The sequence below is a fragment of the Protomyctophum parallelum genome, assembly GCF_964188405.1.
Source record: "Protomyctophum parallelum genome assembly, chromosome: 1".
NCBI classification, from domain to species: Eukaryota; Metazoa; Chordata; class Actinopteri; order Myctophiformes; family Myctophidae; genus Protomyctophum; species Protomyctophum parallelum.
The window spans coordinates 107,276,570-107,292,308 of NC_139697.1; the positions used below are offsets into that span (position 1 = coordinate 107,276,570).

Below are 15,739 nucleotides of genomic sequence, written 5' to 3' on the forward strand. Positions count from 1 at the left end.
TTAATCAGACCAGTGTGTTGTCCAGTGGAAACCTCGTATGAATCTGATCTCAGGTCAGAATGGGTTAATCAGACCAGTGTGTTGTCCAGTGGAAACCTCGTATGAATCTGATCTCAGGTCAGAATGGGTTAATTCATGTGATTGATTTGCTACATATGACGTAAATCCTCCCTTGTTTGTGTTACCACAAATGTACGTCATATCTTTCATTTGACCTTATTTCTCCTGTCAGTGTCGATGGCAAATATGAGACGCAAAAGCTGTATATTCAGAATTTAAGTTCGACGTCATTTTGTAGTCCTAGTTACGTCTGGGTCATTTTGTAGTCCTAGTTAACGTCCGGGTCATTTTGTAGTCCTAGTTACGTCCGGGTTACCGTCCGGTGGCACCAGCTCCCGTCCGCATCTCATTGTCACCAACATGCTGGCACCAAAGTTTCATATGTGTACATACTGTACATACTGTACAGACAAAATAGCACTTTTTAAAACCTACTGCAGTCTGCACTTTATGCAGCTCACTTGTGGTGCCGATACAGCAAAGCGAAAATGAAAAGACTTCAGGTGGCATATAATGATGCTTTTCGAATATTCCTGAGACTCCCAAGATGGACCAGTGTTTGTGACCATGCTGTACAGAGGAAGTTTATGTTTAGATCCATGTGTAGACTGTGAGGGAATCAAAGAATGTATTAATTATGGCCTTAACAGGGATCACACAGAGTTATGCAGTCTTTTCCTCATGTTTCTGGAAACACCGGAGGCAATGTTTATATGTTTTTAATTGACATATTGAAAGGACTGCCTGGAGTGAAAATAGCCTGATACATAGGCTATCTCTGTGGACCCATTGTGTCTGAAATAAAGTTTTCAATCAATCATTGTAAATAGAATATCTAAACGCGTGTTTTTTTTTTACAACGACGTTATTTTTCAGAGAGGAAGCCATTGAGGGTTAAAATGTGTCTTAACCCATTCTGACCTGAGATCAGATTCTAAAAATGTCAGTCGCTCTTCGATTCTTCAAAAATAGCAGACCTACAAGCTCATATCGCGCCACTCGGTGGCGCGATATGAGCTTGTAGATCTGCTATTTTTCAATAGCTAAAGCACAACATGATGCCGACACCAAAATGGGTGCCCGGTCAGAATGGGTTAATGCTTCCAACTCGAGTAGAATTATTAATGTTTTGTACAAGTGTCCATGACAAAGAAAATATATGATGTGGAGACAATAAAGACTATTATTATCATTATTATTGAAGGTGGTAACAGTCCATTTGCTCAGTACAATATTTCAGGGGCATATTTAGAATGTGTGCAGGCTTGAGTATGTTGAATCTAGTTTGCATTAATGAGGATTTAGTTGACACTATTAAATAAAATGGCGATAGTATTCTGTGTGGGGCAGACGGCCTGTCAGACAGATTTGGGAGAGCAGCAGCTTTGTTGTTTACGAGGAAAACGGTAAAATGAGACTTTCGTGGTTGTTTTCGTCTCAGATTTAGTCCGACGGAGCGTCACAGTATAACTACGCACGCACGCACACACACACACACACACACACACACACACACACACACACACACACACACACACACACACACACACACACACACACTACATCATCAACATGGAGTCAATTGATCTGAAATATGATTCTGATTTATATTCCTCTCTCTCTCTCGCTCTCTCTCTCTCTCTGTAACTTAACACTCACTATGTCTATGTCTCGCTCTCTCCATTTGTGCGTGCGTGTGTGTGCGTGTGTGCGCGTGCGCGTGCGTGCGTGCGCATGTGTGTGTGTGTGTACGTGCACAGCTCCTGCGGAAGCGCCACATCGGTAACGACATCGTGACGGTGGTGTTCCAGGAGCCCGGCGCGCTGCCCTTCACGCCCAAATCCATCCGCTCTCACTTCCAGCACGTCTTCATCATCGTGCAGGTGCACGAGCCGTGCACGGACCACACCTACTACAGGTCTGAACACCTGACGCAACGTGACAGTCTTTAGGACACACTCTGATGCTGCATCTCAACGTGACAGTCTTTAGGACACACTCTGATGCTGCATCTCAACGTGACAGTCTTTAGGACACGCTCTGATGCTGCATCTCAACGTGACAGTCTTTAGGACACACTCTGATGCTGCATCTCAACGTGACAGTCTTTAGGACACACTCTGATGCTGCATCTCAACGTGACAGTCTCTAGGACACACTCTGATGCTGCATCTCAACGTGACAGTCTTTAGGACACACTCTGATGCTGCATCTCAACGTGACAGTCTTTAGGACACACTCTGATGCTGCATCTCAACGTGACAGTCTTTAGGACACGCTCTGACGCTGCATCTCAACGTGACAGTCTTTAGGACACGCTCTGATGCTGCATCTCAACGTGACAGTCTTTAGGACACACTCTGATGCTGCATCTCAACGTGACAGTCTTTAGGACACCCTCTGATGCTGCATCTCAACGTGACAGTCTTTAGGACACTCTGATGCTGCATCTCAACGTGACAGTCTTTAGGACACACTCTGATGCTGCATCTCAAGGGGCCCCCTCCTCTAATACAATTCACCTTTAGCAAAAGCCCCGCCCCCTCTGCCGCTTAGACACTCCCACATGGAGTTTACACATTCATTATTGTATAGCCATCCACGCTTATAAACGTAGCTAGGCTATTGGGACCTATCTATCTATGCAAGCTACGCTCATAAGCGTAGACAACCGTATAATCCATATATGAACGCGTCGACCGTCTGTGTGCCTTTCAGCTCTGTTGAGCCTCCATCATAACCCCATTTTCAAAGCTCCATATCTCCAAACTTCACACCAAGGACCAGGTGAAAAACCTTGGTGTTATTTTTTACAGTGACCTGAACATGGAGGCTCATATCAGAAACACAACAAAAATATCATTTTACCAACTGAGAAACTTTGCCAAAGTCCGACCAAAATGACACCGAAAAGCTCATCCACTGTTTCATCACCAGCAGGCTTGACTACTGCAATGCTCTCCTGTCGGGCTTACCCAAAAAGTCCATTGGTCGGTTACAACTGGTCCAAAACGCAGCTGCCCGCGTGCTGACAAAGACCAAACGCAGAGCACACATTACACCAATGTTAAAGTCCCTGCATTGGTTGCCTATACATTTTAGAATAGATTTTAAATATGATGGAGGGGAAAGGAACTGGTTGGAATAACGTGTTCCTTCCACGCGCTACGTCCAACCAGGGAAACTCCCCCCTGTCAGGTGTAAAGGAGCAACTTGGACACTCAAGCATGAAGGAAGCATGAGTTAAGTCCGTTGCTCTCCCCAGGTTGGTGGAGGGTGTGTAGAGCCCAGAATCACAGTAAATGATTGACACAGGGGTGAAAAATGGGTTACAAAATCAATATTAAAAAAAAAAAAAAAAAAAAGAATAGATTTAAAAATTATTTTACTTGTTTTTAAAACATTAAATGGTCTATTTTTCAGAAATGCTTCCAAAATATGTGCCCGGCAGACCCAGCGCTGGTCTCCTAGAGATTCCAGAGACCCCTAAAACAAAAAAATATGGCGAAGCCGCATCATTACATGTCCTTTTCCTGTTTTTAGTCGCTCCTTTTATTATTGTTTTTCTTTTCTGTTTGTTATTACTATGTAGTTGATGCTTTCTTGTTGTGTTTTTGTTCTTTTTGTTATATATATATAATATATTATAATTTTTTGCTCTTACTGTAAAGCACTTTGAACTGCACTCGCTGCCAGAAAATGTGCTATATAAATAAAGATTGATTCTGTCCATGGTGAGCCGCCCGCGCATCCGACGATCGTAAATCATTTGTTTGTTTGTATCGCATCGCTGAAAAAATGTAGCTGGTTGTACTGCTAGCTAAAGGCTGTGGGCTAATGTAGCTGGTTGTACTGCTAGCTAAAGGCTGTGGGCTAATGTAGCTGGTTGTACTGCTAGCTAAAGGCTGTGGGCTGAGTTGTGTGGTGTTGGAACCAGTGACATTTCTTTTTTAAAACAATGTTTTATCATATAGGAAAACTATTGGTGGAAAGGTTTGTCTAACGCAGCTGTGATTGGACTATAGCAGTTTGGGGAGGGACTATTAGCTATAGGTCAATTCTGACCAAATATTCTCTCTCCCTCTCTCTCTCCACCCCCTCTCTTCCCCCTCTCTCTCTCTCCAGGGTGGCGGTGACCCGTTCTAAGGACATCCCTCTGTTCGGTCCTCTGTTCCCCAAGGGGGCGCTGTTCCCCCACCAGCCCGCCTTCCGGGACTTCCTGCTGGCCAAGGCGGTGAACGCCGAGAACGCCGCCGAGAAGTCGGAGAAGTTCCGATCAATGGCGACGAGGACGAGGCAGGAGTACCTCAAGGACCTGGCAGAGAACTACGTCACTACTACACCTATAGGTCTGTATGTCTACCTGCCTCTATGTACCTACCACCACCATATCATCTAGATATACGTCTGTCTGTATGTCTACCTGCCTCTATGGTACCTACCACCACCATATCATCTAGATATACGTCTGTCTGTCTGTATGTCTACCTGCCTCTATGTACCTACCACCACCATATCATCTAGATATACGTCTGTCTGTCTGTCTGTATGTTTACCTACCTCTATGTACCTACCACCACCATATCATCTAGATATACGTCTGTCTGTCTGTATGTCTATCATAGTATAGTATAGTATAGTATAGTATAGTGTGTGTGTGTGTGTGTGTACATGTGACAGTTCTCTGTTGAAATTAATGGTGGCAGTTCTTTCAAAATAAGACGGTTCTCCAGTATAAATTCTGCCAACAGATGGCGCTGATGGTGGCGGAGGAGTTTAACTCTGAAACTTTGTCACAAGATAAAACAGACACCACAGAGTTGATTTTTAGTAATAACTCAATAGTTACTGCACTCTGGCTGTGGAGGGCAGTGTTGTTTTCCTTTTTTCCCCCTTTTAACTTGTTTCCTTCTTTTTTTTGTGCGCTGTTATTTTTTCTACTGGCTATTGGTAGTCATGGCTTCCAGTTCCTATTGGCTGTTGGTTGTCATGGCTGCCAGTTCCCACCTGATGTTGTGTGGGAGTTCAAACTGCTCCAGACCGTACTGAATAACTGCCAGCTTGCATAAGGTCTTCAGACTAGCACTCAAGTCTAAGACATACAGGTCATCATTCAATGTGTTGTATGATCTACGTCCTCCAAAGACGATGATACGATCTCCCACCATGCAACAGAATGCCACGTGACTCAACATATATTGACTTAAACATGGAACATTCCCTTTGAACTCAACCTTCTTCCAGGTGAAGGTCTCTGGACTGAACATCCACGTATCATTGAAGTCCTGGTTATTGTTCCTGCCACCAAATATGTAAAGCTCTCCATTGTAGGAAAAGGCTGAATGACTGTAGCGTCCTTCTGGAAGAGGCTGTGCAGAAAGCGTGTTCATCCATTGGTTCGTCTTTGTGTCAAACACTCTGATGGTGTTGTAGTACTCATTGCCCCCAAATACAAACATCTTTGTCCCGATGATGGTGCCAGAGTGATGTGATGAAGCAGGAGGTGGAGTTCCTCTGGTGTTAATTTCAGACCAGACCATCGTGGTGGTGTCCAACTTGTAGATGTCATTAGTGTCTCTATACCCGACCCATCCTCCATAGATAAACATGACCTTCCCAACAACACAGGCTGAGTGGCCAAACCTCCCCTCTGGAACGGTCCCAGAAACCTTGGGTGTGAGCATTCTATGGTCGTTGACATCAAATGCATAAAGCACCATGCTGTAGTTCCTTGTGTCAGTAACTCCCCCCCAGATGTAGATGAAAGGGTCGATCAGCACAGCTGTGCGGATGTTTTTCATGGGGCGAACCTCAAGGGGGCGTTGTCCTCTTCTATGTGTCTCTGGGGGCAACTCGGTCCAGCATAAAGACAGTGTGTTGAAGACATGCACTTCAGTCCGACGCTCTGACTCGATAAAGTCTCCTCTAAAGCAGTACACTTTGTGGTCCACTGCTACAGCAGCATCATACTCTGGAAGCCCTTTTAGGTGCACCGTCCAACGAATCATTTCTCACTGTAGTTTATATGTTTCTCTCTGTAAAATAATGCAGTCCTGAATACCTTGAATTAATTACTTGAAGGAATGCAGTCCTACTGTGTGGGTCAGCACTTATATAGGTTAGCGGGCCTACGTGTGACGTAGACATGATGTCACATGTCGCCATGTGACATCAAAATCGTCGCCATAAACAGACTGTGTTAAATATGAGTGACTGCCTGTCGTAAACGAGACGCCTCCACGACAAAATCGCAGAGACAGTTTGTTTATTTCTTGGACCACAATTCTAATATAAGATGAGCCGATGTTATTCTCCACAGAGACAGGACTTCTTATATGAGATGCAAACATGATATTCCCATTGACAATGAATGGCACAGTGTCTGACCAAATAGACTAATGAATGGCACAGTGTCTGACCAAATAGATTAATGAATGGCACAGTGTCTGACCAAATAGACTAATGAATGGCACAGTGTCTGACCAAATAGACTAATGAATGGCACAGTGTCTGACCAAATAGACTAATGAATGGCACAGTGTCTGACCAAATAGACTAAGGCTCTCATTGTTCAATGGAATGTAAGTTCTGACCTAAAGGACCTATAACATAAAATTCATAATTGCTCTCAGGAACAGCTCAACTTTTTGTCCTCATCGTGATGTCATCAATGTCACCCTACTTTGTATAATTCCTCCTCTTCTTCAGTCTTCAGTTCCAAATGTGCATTTCCACTTTGTTTACAATGTCGGCCAGTGTTGATTTTCCAAGCTGGCATGGAATGGAAACAAGCCTGGTTTTACATAGCATCAGTATTATAATGACTCGAATACTAAATAATCTGCATATCAGCACCCCCACCACCTCAGGCCATTGTGGTACTGCAGCTAAAACTGCTTTCAAAGTCCATAAAGAAATGACGAGGTCTGGTTATATCAGAGCGGTGATTGAGGCTCAAACCATTAGAAATAACTTTGAGGGACATAGACAATATGATATATATATATATGTTTATATATCTCTGTCTGTCTGTCTGTCTGGTAGTACTAGTATAGTATAGTACAGTATAGTATAGTATAGTACAGTACAGTACAGTACAGTACAGTACAGTACAGTACAGTACAGTACAGTACAGTACAGTACAGTGTGTACATGTGACATGTGACAGTTCTCTGTCAAAATAAGACGGTTCTCCAGTATAAATCCTGCCAACAGATGGCGCTGATGGTGGCGGAGGAGTTAAACTCTGAAACTTTGTCACAAGATAAAACAGACACCAAGGAGTTGATTTTTAGTAATAACTCAATAGTTACTGCACTCTGGCTGTGGAGGGCAGTGTTGTTTTCCTTTTTTTCCCCCTTTTAACTTGTTTCCTTCTTTTTTTTGTGCGCTGTTATTTTTTCTACTGGCTGTTGGTAGTCATGGCTGCCAGTTCCTATTGGCTGTTGGTAGTCATGGCTGCCAGTTCCTATTGGCTGTTGGTAATCATGGCTGCCAGTTCCCACCTGATGTTGTGTGGGAGTTCAGACTGATCCAGACCGTACTGAATAACTGCCAGCTTGCATAAGGTCTTAAGACCAGGACTCAAGTCTAAGACATACAGGTCATCATTGAATGTGTTGGATGATCTACGTCCTCCAAAGATGATGATACGATCTCCCACCATGCAACAGAATGCCACGTGACTCAACATATATTGACTTAAACATGGAACATTCCCTTTGGACTCAACCTTCTTCCAGGTGAAGGTCTCTGCACTGAATTTCCACATATCATTGAAGTCCTGGTAATTGTTCCTGCCACCAAATATGTAAAGCTCTCCATTGTAGGAAAAGGCTGAATGATTGTAGCGTCTTTCTGGAACAGCTGTGCAGAAGGCGTGTTCATCCATTGGTTCGTCTCTGTGTCAAACACTCTGATGGTGTTGTAGCGCCCATTATCAAAGCCCCCAAATGCAAACATCTTTGTCCCGATGATGGTGGCAGAGTGATGTGATAAAGCAGGATGTAGAGTTCCTCTGGTGTTAATTTCAGACCAGACCATCGTGGAGGTGTCCAACTTGTAGTTGTCCAACTTGTAGTTGTCATTACTGTCTCCATTGTAGTAGTATCCTCCATGGATAAACATGACCTTCCCAACAACAAAGGCTGAGTGGCCAAACCTCCCCTCTGGAACAGTCCCAGAAACCTTGGGTGTGAGCATTCTGTGGTCGTCGACATCAAATGCATAAAGCACCGTGCTGTAGTTCCATGTGTCAGTCCTTCCCCCCCAGATGTAGATGAAAGGGTCGATCAGCACAGCTGTGCGGCTGCTGTTCATGGTGTGAACCTCAAGGGGGCGTTGTCCTCTTCCATGTGTCTCTGGGGGCAACTCGGTCCAGCATAAAGACAGTGTGTTGAAGACATGCACTTCAGTCCGACGCTCTGACTCGATAAAGTCTCCTCTAAAGCAGTACACTTTGTGGTCCACTGCTACAGCAGCATCATACTCTGGAAGCCCTTTTAGGTGCACCGTCCAACGAAGCATTTCTCACTGTAGTTTATAGGTTTCTCCCTGTAAAAGAATGCAGTCCTGAATACCTTGAATGAATGACCTGAAGGAATGCAGTCCTACTGTGTTGGTCAGCACATATATAGGTTAGCGGGCCTACGTGTGACGTAGACATGATGTCACATGTCGCCATGTGACATCAAAATCGTCGCCATAAACAGACTGTGTTAAATATGAGTGACTGCCTGTCGTAAACGAGACACCTCCACGACAATATCGCAGAGACAGTTTGTCTATTTCTTGGACCACAATTCTAATATAAGATGAGCCGATGTTATTCTCCACAGAGAAATGACTTCTTATATGAGATGCAAACATGATATTCCCATTGACAATGAATGGCACAATGTCTGACCAAATAGACTAATGAATGGCACAGTGTCTGACCAAATAGACTAAGGCTCTCATTGTTCAATGGAATGTAAGTTCTGACCTAAAGGACCTATAACATAAAATTCAAAATTGCTCTCAGGAACAGCTCAACTTTTTGTCCTCATCGTGATGTCATCAATGTCACCCTACTTTGTATAATTCCTCCTCTTCTTCAGTCTTCAGTTCCAAATTTGCATTTCCACTTTGGTTACAATGTCGGCCATTGTTGATTTTCCAAGCTGGCATGGAATGTAAACAAGCCAGTATTATAATGACTCAAATATTAAATAATCTGCATATCAGCACCCCCACCACCTCAGGCCATTGTGGTACTGCAGCTAAAACTGCTGTCAAAGTCCAGAAAGAAATGACGAGGTCTGGTTATATCAGAGCGGTGATTGAGGCTCAAACCATTAGAAATAACTTTGAGGGACATACACAATATGATATATATATATATGTTTATATATCTCTGTCTGTCTGTCTGGTAGCACTAGTATAGTATAGTATAGTATAGTACAGTACAGTACAGTACAGTACAGTACAGTACAGTATAGTATAGTACAGTACAGTACAGTATAGTATAGTGTGTACATGTGACATGTGACAGTTCTGTCAAAATAAGATGGTTCTCCAGTATAAATCCTGCCAACAGATGGCGCTGATGGTGGCGGAGGAGTTAAACTCTGAAACTTTGTCACAAGATAAAACAGACACCAAGGAGTTGATTTTTAGTAATAACTCAATAGTTACTGCACTCTGGCTGTGGAGGGCATTGTTGTTTTCATTTTTTTCCCCCTTTTAACTTGTTTCCTTCTTTTTTTTGTGGGCTGTTATTTTTCCTATTGGCTGTTGGTAGTCATGGCTGCCAGTTCCTATTGACTGTTGGTAATCATGGCTGCCAGTTCCCACCTGATGTTGTGTGGGAGTTCAGCCTGATCCAGACCGTACTGAATAACTGCCAGCTTGCATAAGGTCTTCAGACTAGGACTCAAGTCTAAGACATACAGGTCATCATTGACTGTGTTGGATGATCTACGTCCTCCAAAGAGGATGATGCGATCTCCCACCATGCAACAGAATGCCACGTGACTCAACATATATTGACTTAAACATGGAACATTCCCTTTGAACTCAACCTTCTTCCAGGTGAAGGTCTCTGGACTGAATTTCCACATATCACTGAAGTCCTGGTTATTGTTCCAGCCACCAAATATGTACAGCTCTCCGTTGTAGGAAAAGGCTGAATGACTGTGGCGTTTTTTTGGAAGAGGCCATGCAGAAGGCGTGTTCATCCATTGGTTTGTCTCTGTGTCAAACACTCTGATGGTGTTGTAGTACTGACTCCACCCCCCATAGCCCCCGAATACAAACATCTTTGTCCCAATGATGGTGGCAGAGTGACACAGTGAAGCAGGAGATGGAGATCCTCTGGTGTTAATTTCAGACCAGACCATCGTGGTGGTGTCCAACTTGTAGATGTCATTAGTGTCTCTATACCTGACCCATCCTCCATAGATAAACATGACCTTCCCAACAACACAGGCTGAGTGGTCGTTTCTCCCCTCTGGAACGGTCCCAGAAACCTTGGGTGTGAGCATTCTGTGGGCGTCGACATCAAATGCATAAAGCACCGAGCTGTAGTTCCATTTGTCAGCCCTTCCCCCCCAGATGTAGATGAAAGGGTCGATCAGCACAGCTGTGCGGCTGGTGTCCATGGTGTGAACCTGTAGGGGGCGTTGTCCTCTTCTATGTGTCCCTGGGGGCAACTCGGTCCAGCATAAAGACAGTGTATTGAAGACATGCACGTTGAAGACACGCCGCTTGGAGTCTCCTCTAAAGCAGTACACTTTGTGGTCCACTGCTACAGCAGCATCATACTCTGGAAGCCCTTTTAGGTGCACCGTCCAACGAAGCATTTCTCACACTAGTTTATAGGTTTCTCTCTGTAAAATAATGCAGTACCAAATACCTTGAATTAATGACTTGAAGGAATGCAGTCCTACTGTGTGGGTCAGCACTTATATAGGTTAGCGGGCCTACGTATGACGTAGACATGATGTCACATGTCGCCATAAACAGACTGTGTTAAATATGAGTGACTGCCTGTCGTCAACGAGACGCCTCCACGACAATATCGCAGAGACAGTTTGTCTATTTCTTGGACCACAATTCTAATATAAGATGAGCCGATGTTATTCTCCACAGAGACATGACTTCTTATATGAGATGCAAACATGATATTCCCATTGACAATGAATGGCACAGTGTCTGACCAAATAGACTAATGAATGGCACAGTGTCTGACCAAATAGACTAATGAATGGCACAGTGTCTGACCAAATAGACTAATGAATGGCACAGTGTCTGACCAAATAGACTCATTGATCAATAGAATGTAAGTTCTGACCTAAAGGACCTATAACATGAAATTCAAAATTGCTCTCAGGAACACCTCAACTTTTTGTCCTCATCGTGATGTCATCAATGTCACCCTACTTTGTATAATTCCTCCTCTTCTTCAGTCTTCAGTTCCACTTTGTTTACAATGTCGGCCAGTGTTGATTTTCCAAGCTGGCATGGAATGTAAACAAGCCTGGTTTTATATAGCATCAGTATTATAATGACTAGAATACTAAATAATCTGCATATCAGCACCCCCACTACCTCAGGACATTGTGGTACTGCAGCTAAAACTGCTGTCAAAGTCCAGAAAGAAATGACGAGGTCTGGTTATATCAGAGCGGTGATTGAGGCTCAAACCATTAGAAATAACTTTGAGGGACATAGACAATATGATATATATATATGTTTATATATCTCTGTCTGTCTGTCTGTCTGTCTGGTAGCACTAGTATAGTATAGTGTAGTATAGTATAGCATAGTATAGTATAGTGTAGTATAGTATAGTATAGTATAGTATAGTATAGTATAGTATAGTATAGTATAGTATAGTATAGTATAGTATAGTATAGTATAGTATAGTATAGTACAGTACAGTACAGTACAGTGTGTGTGTACATGTGACATGTGACAGTTCTCTGTCAAAATCAGACGGTTCTCCAGTATAAATCCTGCCAACAGATGGCGCTGATGGCGGCGGAGGAGTTAAACTCTGAAACTTTGTCACAAGATAAAACAGACACCAAGGAGTTGATTTTTAGTAATAACTCAATAGTTACTGCACTCTGGCTGTGGAGGGCAGTGTTGTTTTCCTTTTTTTCCCCCTTTTAACTTGTTTCCTTCTTTTTTTGGTGGGCTGTTATTTTTCCTATTGGCTGTTGGTAGTCATGGCTGCCAGTTCCTATTGGCTGTTGGTAATCATGGCTGCCAGTTCCTATTGGCTGTTGGTAGTCATGGCTGCCAGTTCCTATTGGCTGTTGGTAGTCATGGCTGCCAGTTCCTATTGGGCCTAAAAAAAAAAAACTTTGGTTTCCGGTTGCCGACCGACTCTATTAAATATGCGCGACCCATATTATTTTATTGGCATTTGGTGGTAAAAAAAAAAAGCTCAGAATACGACCGAGTCAAGACCAAAAAGGTCTTTGATCATTAAAATTCTCTTTGATGAGACCATCGGGACAAGCAACCTCATCCTACGTTATAAAAAATAAAATCCACGTAGGAACCACTATCGTTTGTAACAACACTGTCAACACAGCGCTCTGTGCGCCGCCATGTTGCTCAGCTCTGACCGCGGAGCGGAGTGCAGCCTCTAGACTGGAGCTGTTTAGAGACAGAGAGTGACGACAATGGACTGATCAATGACGCATGCAGCCCCACGAATAAGCAGTGAACGGAGATGTCGCAACTCTCTCAACTAAACCGCGCTGCCTCCGACAGAAATATTCAGGGGAACATGTTTTAACGTGACATGCAGACCCGGTTCAATGGGAAACACAAACACACATTGAATAACACACGCCGATATTGTTGTGTTTCTGTTGCGTGTGTGTTGTGGTGCCACTGCCACCGCACATTAAAATGCCACCAAAATAATTGCCAAAGCCAACCGCAGGGCAGCAGAAAATATCAGCAACCCTATTTTCTAAACCTGCTGCCTCTACTCCAGGTATGTCACTGTGTAATGAAAACAATGTAAAGTTGTATTAACCATTAAAACTGCCAGTTATTTCACATAGCCAAAATATGAAATATGTAGAAGCCTATCCATCATTGCCGTAGGATCTTTTTTTTTTTTATCCTTGCTACCCATCCTTCCCACGAAAAAATTAAATAAAAAATAAAATAAAATAAATTCCCTACCTACTCAGCCCAAAAATGACAGCCAATCGGAAACCAAAGTTTTTTTTTTTTAGGCCTTGGCTGTTGGTAGTCATGGCTGCCAGTTCCCACCTGATGTTGTGTGGGAGTTCAGCCTGAACCAGACCGTTCTGAATAACTGCCAGCTTGCATAATGTCTTCAGACTAGGACTCAAGTCTAAGACATACAGGTCATCATTGAATGTGTAGGATGATCTACGTCCTCCAAAGAGGATGATACGATCTCCCACCATGCAACAGAATGCCACGTGACTCAACATATATTGACTTAAACATGGAACATTCCCTTTGGACTCAACCTTCTTCCAGGTGAAGGTATCTGGACTGAATTTCCACATATCATTGAAGTCCTGGTTATTGTTCCTGCCACCAAATATGTACAGCTCTCCATTGTAGGAAAAGGCTGAATGACTGTAGCGTCCTACTGGAAGAGGCTGTGCAGAAGGCATGTTCATCCATTGGTTCGTCTCTGTGTCAAACACTCTGATAGGGTTGTAGCCCCCATTATCAAAGCCCCCAAATGCAAACATCTTTGTCCCGATGATGGTGGCAGAGTGATGTGATAAAGCATTATGTAGAGTTCCTCTGGTGTTAATTTCAGACCAGACCATCGTGGAGGTGTCCAATTTGTAGTTGTCCAACTTGTAGATAGTTTCTCTATTCCCAGTCCATCCTCCATGGATAAACATGACCTTCCCAACAACACAGGCTGAGTGACCCCACCTCCCCTCTGGAACGGTCCCAGAAACCTTGGGTGTGAGCATTCTGTGATCGTCGACATCAAATGCATAAAGCACCGTGCTGTAGTTCCCTGTGTCAGTCTTTCCCCCCCAGATGTAGATGAAAGGGTCGATCAGCACAGCTGTGCGGCTGGTGAGCATGGTGTGAACCTTAAGGGGGCGTTGTCCTCTTCCAGGTGTCTCTGGGGGCAACTCGGTCCAGCATAAAGACAGTGTGTTGAAGACATGCACTTCAGTCCGACGCTCTGACTCGATAAAGTCTCCTCTAAAGCAGTACACTTTGTGGTCCACTGCTACAGCAGCATCATACTCTGGAAGCCCTTTTAGGTGCACCGTCCAACGAAGCATTTCTCACAGTAGTTTATAGGTTTCTCTCTGTAAAAGAATGCAGTCCTGAATACATTGAATGAATGACTTGAAGGAATGCAGTCCTACTGTGTGGGTCAGCACTTATATAGGTTAGCGGGCCTACATATGACGTAGACATGATGTCACATGTCGCCATGTGACATCAAAATTGTCGCCATAAACAGACTGTGTTAAATATGAGTGACTGCCTGTCGTAAACGAGACGCCTCCACGACAATATCGCAGAGACAGTTTGTTTATTTCTTGGACCACAATTCTAATATAAGATGAGCCGATGTTATTCTCCACAGAGACATGACTTCTTATATGAGATTCAAACATGATATTCCCATTGACAATGAATGGCAGAGTGTCTGACCAAATAGACTAATGAATGGCACAGTGTCTGACCAAATAGACTAATGAATGGCACAGTGTCTGACCAAATAGACTAATAATGGCACAGTGTCTGACCAAATAGACTAATGAATGGCACAGTGTCTGACCAAATAGACTAATGAATGGCACAGTGTCTGACCAAATAGACTAAGGCTCTCATTGATCAATGGAATGTAAGTTCTGACCTAAAGGACCTATAACATAAAATTCAAAATTGCTCTCAGGAACAGCTCAACTTTTTGTCCTCATCGTGATGTCATCAATGTCACCCTACTTTGTATAATTCCTCCTCTTCTTCAGTCTTCAGTTCCAAATTTGCATTTCCACTTTGGTTACACTGTCGGCCATTGTTGATTTTCCAAGCTGGCATGGAATGTAAACAAGCCTGGTTTTATATAGCATCAGTATTATAATGACTCAAATACTAAATAATCTGCATATCAGCACCCCCACCACCTCAGGCCATTGTGGTACTGCAGCTAAAACTGCTTTCAAAGTCCAGAAAGAAATGACGAGGTCTGGTTATATCAGAGCGGTGATTGAGGCTCAAACCATTAGAAATAACTTTGAGGGACATAGACAATATGATATATATATGTTTATATATCTCTGTCTGTCTGTCTGTCTGTCTGTCTGTCTGTCTGTCTGTCTGGTAGTACTAGCATAATGTAGCGTAGCGTAGCATAGCATAGCATAGCGTGTACATGTGACATGTGACAGTTCTCTGTCAAAATCAGACGGTTCTCCAGTATAAATCCTGCCAACAGATGGCGCTGATGGTGGCGGAGGAGTTAAACTCTGAAACTTTGTCACAAGATAAAACAGACACCAAGGAGTTGATTTTTAGTAATAACTCAATAGTTACTGCACTCTGGCTGTGGAGGGCAGTGTTGTTTACCTTTTTTTCCCCCTTTTAACTTGTTTCCTTCTTTTTTTGTGGGCTGTTATTTTCTTCTATTGGCTGTTGGTAGTCATGGCTGCCAGTT

The 15,739-nt window shown here is 43.4% G+C and overlaps 1 protein-coding gene across 1 annotated transcript in view; it reads left to right on the forward strand.

Annotated features, from left to right (window-relative positions):
• sipa1 (signal-induced proliferation-associated 1) overlaps positions 1–15,739 on the forward strand; it is a gene marked incomplete at its 5' end in the record, with an annotated part of 89,161 nt that overhangs the window by 14,012 nt on the left and 59,410 nt on the right. Inside the window, 2 exons of the mRNA XM_083761897.1 lie at positions 1,821–1,978; positions 4,186–4,409. Coding sequence (XP_083618023.1) covers positions 1,821–1,978; positions 4,186–4,409 — 382 coding nt within the window. The remainder of the gene's footprint in view (positions 1–1,820; positions 1,979–4,185; positions 4,410–15,739) is intronic.